The 7,930-nt window shown below is 35.0% G+C and overlaps 1 protein-coding gene across 1 annotated transcript in view; it reads right to left on the bottom strand.

The window, feature by feature from the left end:
* Positions 1–7,547, bottom strand: part of LOC118444962 (uncharacterized) — a 13,850-nt gene extending 6,303 nt beyond the window's left edge. The window contains exons 1-2 of the mRNA XM_035873791.2: positions 7,251–7,547; positions 54–222 (exon numbers count right to left, since the gene is read on the bottom strand). Of these exons, the coding sequence (XP_035729684.1) occupies positions 54–221 (168 nt within the window). The 5' untranslated portion in view covers position 222; positions 7,251–7,547. The remainder of the gene's footprint in view (positions 1–53; positions 223–7,250) is intronic.
* Positions 7,548–7,930: the final 383 nt, after the last annotated feature.

Raw genomic sequence — 7,930 nt, 5'->3', positions numbered from 1 at the left:
GACTGAAGATATTGGTATTTCGAATAATAAGAAGGAATAATCCTTTCACTTACCTTTCCACAAAAATAATATTCAGGAGGTTCTTTGTCGACCAATGCTAAAACTGCCTCGCTTTCTGCCAATGGACTTCCCGGTTGGCTGTTTCCTATTCTTGTTCCCTTCTCTTGATAATAAGTTTTGTGGAAGACCTTTACAGATGGAACTGGTAATGCCGTAATCATCCTGTAAACACGATTATTATTATTGGAATACGTTTAAGAATCTTTACTTTTTGCTTCTTAAGGAAGAGTAATTTAACGAGAATAAACGTCATTAGAACCAATATGAATGACAGCTATTGAATAATCCTATAATTGTTTAATTTCCTGTTCCCCCTTCGTGCGGCTTTTATTATTTTTTTTTTTTTTTAAATCATTTAGTTTAAATGTATCTTTTCGTTTATAAAAAGCAACAACAAAAAAAAAAAGAAAAAAAAAGAAGGAAAAAGAATCTTTTCTTTTAATTTATGAATCTATTTTATTTCATTGATTTTCTTTTCTCTTTGAATAATATCAAAATTGTACTATGTTCTACATAATAATATATATAATATATGTATGTATAATAAATAAATAATGATTAACCATAAGTTATTCAAAGATTGATTAACGACGTTATTTGCTAATGAAAATTTGAAAATCTAAATTCTAATGGAATATATATCGTTCGTATTTCGATTCAAAATATGTAGCTTGAAATAATAGAACCTACAAACCAAGGTGTAAATCATCCAGGGTTATCGAAGAGCTGCACGCTCGACGTGGAAAGTGGAACAGCTTTAACGGATGCACGAGCAAGTAGGGGGCTTTACTAAGGAGGGTAGAATCTTTAGTTTCACTCTGATGACTTCGTTTCGCGGGTTATATTCCAGAATGTTACGTGTTCTGTTTCGATCAATGCCATTATATATGAAGTCGATTATAATGTTATATAACAGACTCTCATCGTAAGAATTTTTTTGGTTCATCAGAGAAAATGTCATCGGCGGATTTTCTTGCGTGAAACGATTTTATAAAGGTAAAAAGAATACATCTTTCCGATCGAACTATTTCGTATCCGTTGCACGTGACATTGTAAAAGGTCAAAGAAACAGTGTCGAGTCTTCGATAGATTTATAGATATATATATATATATATATTTTACATCTCGATGTTCCCTTTTGGATTTTCTTAAACCTCAACAACTTTCTATATTTTAGATTCTTATGACGATGGGAGTTTAACGCCCACTAACGTCTTCTCAGCTTTATTATTCTTTTTTACATTTTCATTCCCTTCCATTACCTCTTTCATATTTTTCTCTCTATATTTTCCATTCTATGGTAGTCATTAGAAAGTCATCGTTATTGTAAGGAAATAAAGAATGGAAGATTTTAACAGACAAAAACTCGTTGAAAAATTTTTTATTTCAAATTTAACAAACAAGCAAAAAAAGAAAAAGAGAAAAAAAAAGAAAAGAAAGAAAAAAAGTATATAAACACATTAAGAAAAAAAAAAAAAAAAAAAAAGAAAAGAGAGAAAAATTTCAATAAAACCAAAAAATATCGCGGAATCAAATCCAACAATACACAATTTAATTGAACAAAATACAATTTCAATGCTATTCTCGTACAACAAGTGAATCTAATGAAGCTAAAAAAAGAAGTAAATAAATCAAGCTCTCGTAGAGGTCTCTTTGCAGCTTCCCGAGTCAATAGTTACGAATTTTTCCGGCGATAATTACTTTTTCCGATAATAAACCGAGGTCCTGGCATCTAAGAAAGGAAAAAAAAATGTTGTACGCATCGAGTTATCGACCTTCTCTCTTCGAAAGAGGCAACGGGTCGAGGATATCGATGAATACACGATGAAAGCATCGCAAGAATTGCTTATCGATCGGAATAGATTTTCCTAGTCGTGTCCTTGAATTAATTTCGCCATCTTAGTTGTGTCGGAAACTCTCTCTCTCTCCCTCTCCCTCTCCCTTGTGCAACTTTTTCTTTTCTTTTCTTTCTTCCTTTCTCTTTTATATACGTATATTCCTTTATGGAAGAAACAAAGGGAGAGCTTGTTGTTGTCAGGGCTGCTGGGTGCCGGTTGACAAAGCATCATCATACATGAGACACGTGGATCGGTCTATTATATTGAAAGTGCAGGCAGCAGGTGTGAGTGTTACTCGTTTAGTATGTGTCGTTACTTGTCGAGTTAGAGTAGATTGTAGCCGGTGTGGGTGGTGATGGTGTTGGTAACACTGATGTTGCTGCTGCTGCTGCTGCTGCTGCTGTTGTTGCTGCTGCTGCTGCTAGCACTGCTAGTAGTGGTGGTGGTGTTGGTGGTGGTGGTAGTGGTGCTGGTGGTGGTGGTAGTGATGGCCTAGATATATTCTCGGGGCCAGCGGACGTTGCACCTCGGTTATCGAACAGCCAGGGCACACAAGGGGTGCAGCTGCACTGTCAGAAAACTATCGCTGCGCTCTCGTCCTTCCACCACTCGCCTCATTCTCATCGATCGTTCTCTTTCCAGTCTCTTAACGAGACCACCTTACCCCTATCCCTCCTTCCCTTCCTCTCTCTCTCTCTCTCTTTCTCTTACTTTTCTTCACTTTTTCTTTCTTTTTCCTTCTTCTCAAAACTCGACCTTCTCCGAACGATACTCTTGTATTTTTGATTGATCGATAAATCTAGACTGAATAATATGATCGTTGATCTATTACTCTGCAATTGAATTTACCATCTCGAATTTGGAATAAATAGAGATCTAGTATATTCAATAATCTCGCTTTTACAGCGTAGGCGTGTGTCGGATTTATTCAACGTTACATCAACCCTTGCACCTTTTGAACAAGATAAATGACATATTCGGCACAAACATTAATCACATTTTTTCTTTTTTCTTTTCTTTTTTTTTTTTTTTTTTTTACTTTATTTTTACGAATCCACCCGTCGTGGAACGTCGATTAATCGAAGGACTTCTTAAGTACGCAAAGTTGTTACGTTAGTACGAAGTGTCGATCCTGTTTAACAATAATAGTATCGAATACGAGACTCGAGACGTTGTTTTCTGAAGGCTTTTCGATGATAGACAGTTCGTCATTATATTTCCATTCTCTATATAAATTTTTCTTTTGTTTTTCTTTCGAAATTTCATCGATTAATAATCTTACAGATTATTGTTTGTCATATTAAAAATACGTACGAAGGACGAATTGAGAAGAAAGATAATGGAATTATTTATTGTAATGACGAATAAACGTTTTATTTCCGATTAACATGCAAATTCTTTACATATATGTATATGCGTGTATGTGCTCGTCACGAGAAATCTAGTTGCTACCATTGTAAGATTCAAGAGCACGATTATAACGCGGACGCGTTAGCCTTGAGTTCAACCCTTTTAATATCTCGAACAGATGTATCGATTCTTCGAAATTATAATTATGCGTGTAAAAAAAAAAAAAAAAGAAAAAAAAATAAAAAGAAATAATATTTTTCAATAATATTTATTATTAGGATATTACACGTAGAATATTATTTTTCTTTCTCTTCTCAAATTGATCGACTTTAATGCAATTAATTATACTTTTATAACGTAGACGTGAATGATAATTAAGAAAAATATTGCGCGTTTTTATAGAGCGACAGAAAAGAGAAAAAGAAAGAAAAAAGAAGAGAAATATAAACGACGTTTGTTTCATTGGAGATCGTCAAGTGCAATTTCGTTTAAACGATCCAATGAACTTTATTAGAGTTCCGTTCCGTTACATTTACATTTGTGGGGGCGTCAATGATAAACCTTATGTCCCACGTATACTCCATTACATATACTGATGAAAAATTGTATGCGACAAGGCGTACGTGCAAGTACAGTATTTATTTAAGCATGACGCACGTAGAAGTATATAAGAGTGTATCTGTGTATATATATATATATATACATACATATATATATAGATATATATATATATATATGTATATATATATATATATATATATATGAGTACATGTGTAGGTATTCCCTAAACATTCCGCATAATTACGAATTCCATACATTTACATGACAATCCATCAAAAAATATTATTGATTAATTCCTATGATTCTTGTCTCATGGTAACACGAAATATTTCTCTCTCTCTCTCTCTCTCTCTCCCTCTCCTGTTTAAATAATTCAAATGATAATATTGTTAGATCGTTAAGACAAAAAATGATAAATTTTTATAGGTACAAAAAAAAGGAGAAGATATTTATGGCAATGTTTAGACGGTAAACCCTTGAAATTATCTACCGTCTGGAATCTAAGAATATCTAATTTGTTCGTAGCATTAAAAAGTGCTTATTTGCTCGACATGAAATATTTCAAGTTTATTTCTAATAATGTAAATATCTATTTAGAAATTCTCTCTCTCTCTCTCTCTCTCTTTATCTCTATCTCTTTTAGAGACTTACTAGTAAATTCCATCAAACATACTATGTCCTTCGTTCTATAGATTTTTAACGTTACTGATTTTCGATTCACACTAAAACGAGCCTCATAAGAAGTTGGTTACGTGTACGTCATGTCGACGACGACGACGACAACGACAACGACGACGACGACGACGACGACGACGACGACGACGACAACGACGACGAAGAGGTAACCTTTATTGCACGGAGAGGCGTAAAGTGGGACAGTGGCCTGGTTCCCGGTGTCATGGCTGCAGCTGCATGTGCACTACCAAACGCAGAGAAAAAGAAAGAGAGAGAGAGAGAGAGAGAGAGAGAGAGGGAGAGGGAGAGAGAGAAAGAAAGAGAGAGTAGTAGTAAAGGCCGGCTATAGACACACCACAAGGTGCAACCAGTTCGCTGCTCCCTAAGCTTTGGATCTCCGCCAAGAGAGCTTTGAGAGTCCGAGAAAGTACGGAGAAAGAAGAGACTGGATTAGAGCTCGTACTTCGTATTAAAAATGTGTTCCTCTTTTCATATTAGATAAGTAGACACGTACATATATGTACATACAAAAATGTACCATTCGTCGTTAATTAATCCCCTATCTTCTTTCTATTTTTTTTTTTCATTATTTTTCTTTTCCTTTTTTCTTCTTCTTTTTTCTTTTTTTTTTTATTTTTCATGAGCGCTCACGAAGAATTAGCAAAAGGAAATAGCATTTCTGTAACACTCTGACTTATCATCCATTAGTAAAATTTAAAGCCTTTTGTTTGGACTCTGCCTTTCGGCGGGTCTTTATACTCAGATTGAATGACGCAAGAATGAATTCAAAAGAAACAAAGAAAGAGAAAAAATAGGAGTGAGAGAGAGAGAGAGAGAAAGAGAAAGAATGATTTCAAAGCCGAATAGGAAATTAACGCGGAACAGTCGTAAAGTATCTCAACCTACCTCATAGAAAACTTAATTTCATGTAGCAGTTAGAATAATTTAACGTTGACCTATCTCTTTTCAAGAAATCGATTTAAAAATGTAAGATAAGAGATTTGAAGAACGATTAGAAATGCGTAATACAGTAGGAATTTACAATCTGCGTGCGAGTTAACGACCCGAAAGTTAACGTTCCTTACGAAATTCGTCTCTTACGAAATTTCTTAGTACCTATGCCCAATTAAAGTACCTATCGAGGGTGCAGTCTCAACGATAAAAGTAAATGGCCCGGGGTATTATTTATGCAAATACGTGACTTCGCATGGCGCATGCAAGTCAGGTTTTATCGAAGGCAGCACGACATCAAGGTGGTTCACCTTTTCGCCGGGAGGATGTCAAGCTGCATCCTTGGCTCTTTCGTGCTGAGCATGGAAATAATAAATCAGCGTGAACCACCTCGTGGAAGGATCCATTTCGAAGTAACGTAATTTTCTATTCCTTTGCAAAACTATTTTTCATGTTATCTTATTTTTTCTTTTCTATCTTTTTTTTTCTTTTTTTGTTTTAAACGAAATACCACCAAATGTAAAAGATTTACGTTTTTTTTTTTTTATTTTCTTTTCTTGGAAGGACTGTTTTTTTTTTTATGATCATTTTCCCCCTTAACGAATCCATCGAGAAGACCTATTTATCGATCAATTTGAAATACTAGAGCACTCAAAAAGGGAGCAACGACGATTTATGGAAACGTCTTTGCTCCAGAGCCTCCCCTACGTACGTTGACTCACGGTCGGCGTTCTTACTAAATGCGATTGCGACTTTGACTTGGCTCTCTTCCAGAGACGTCCAGCTATATCGGACGAGATGGATTTGGTAATCGGGGTCGCTGCACCCCTACGTATTCGTTCTATATACTTTAGATTATATTATCCTTATATATATATATATATATATATATATATATACACATATATCTATACATATTATCCGTATATTATAACTAGGAATCTTATCAAACAAAATCTATCTTTGAAAATTTTCTAACTTTTGATCGTTGGAATTTTCATCTCATCTGATATATAAAAGATATATTGAAGATATACATATAAAAGATATACATAAAATGGAATGCATCAGGTTTGTTATTAAATCTAAAATAGTTTATTGGCATAATAATTTCATAATCGAAATATCGAGATAAACTCAGAGAATGTTATTATTTCACAACTGGTCTATGGGGGATTCGCGATGCACGTGATGAAAACTATAGTTCCTATACCGGTTCATTAAAACTTTCAGATAAATGGGTCACTATAGGTCATCCAACAATATCTCGCGAACCCGCGACGAGTAAGCGATCAACAACTGGGTCACTCGATCGTTGAGAAAAGATCGGGAAGCGATTGGAGATAAAAAATCGATTGGATTAACGTCCTGAATTTGAAAGAAATTATCGTCTGTTTTAGTTTTCAATACCAACCAACGTAATACCGTGAATATGAATTATGAGAAACGAAGAAATTCAAATATATAGAATAGTCTTCCTTGAATTATTCTAATGAGATTCGCATGTCTACGTGCAAAAGTACACAGGGCTAATGCACGCGAACGATCATCGCCACCGTCTGTCTTAACTTTCAACGAATATTATGAGTCAAAAAAGGGAACATTAATCATAAGCATGTTTATATATCTATATCATTTTTACAGGCAAATTTAAATATCTTATTTACATTTCGTTCTGACACCTGACAAATGAACAAAAATATCGGACGAATATGAGAAAAAATTTTTAACATCGTATGATACGAAATTACGACGATCTTATTTTCCATAATTAAAAACTATTACGACTAATTTGTCATTCAAGATGTTACTTACTTTGATGAGCAAGAGCTTTTATCTCTACGTCGTGATTCCTTTTGTAAAATTCGCGCGCTTCACCAAGGAAAGATGGTCTAAAAGTTCGATGATACTCGCATCGGACACTCCTTGATCTTCTCTTTGAATTTCTTTTATTATTTCTTTCTTCTTAATTCTTCTCTTCTTTCTCTCTTTGTTACAAGGCAAATAAAGAAGAGAAAGATATCACGGAAAATGTTTGTCTAGCGCGCGACCGTTTTAACGGAGTGGTGGTCCCGCGAATACTGAGCTTCTCGAGGTTCGCGTCCTGGTCGATAAACCACCCTTCTGCCACCCATTTGCCTCGTGCCGAAGGTACCTCCATACCGAGCTTCACCTGACTTTCCTCCTTCTCTTCTCTCCTACATTTTCACTCCCACATCGTTCTTTCTCTCTCTCTCTCTCTCTTTCTCTCTCTTTTTCTCCTTTTCCTTCTTTCCTTTCTTTCTTTCTTCATCCACCACTATTTCATATACCACCTCTTTTCGAGTTAACGCACACAGACACGCATGCACACACCTTTAACCTTTCATCCTTAGCATCAGGACCCTCAGGATTCGTTTCTTTTTGGTTACCTAATATTCCAATAGCTTTCGTAAAATATTTTCTACACAGACGGTACATTCACGTGTACACAATATTACGATTGATTCCGTCAT

The sequence above is a fragment of the Vespa mandarinia genome, chromosome 1, assembly GCF_050613455.1.
Source record: "Vespa mandarinia isolate Hongniang chromosome 1, ASM5061345v1, whole genome shotgun sequence".
NCBI classification, from domain to species: domain Eukaryota; kingdom Metazoa; phylum Arthropoda; class Insecta; order Hymenoptera; family Vespidae; genus Vespa; species Vespa mandarinia.
Note: the sequence above shows the minus strand (reverse complement) of the source record. Positions and strands in the feature narration are given on the sequence as shown.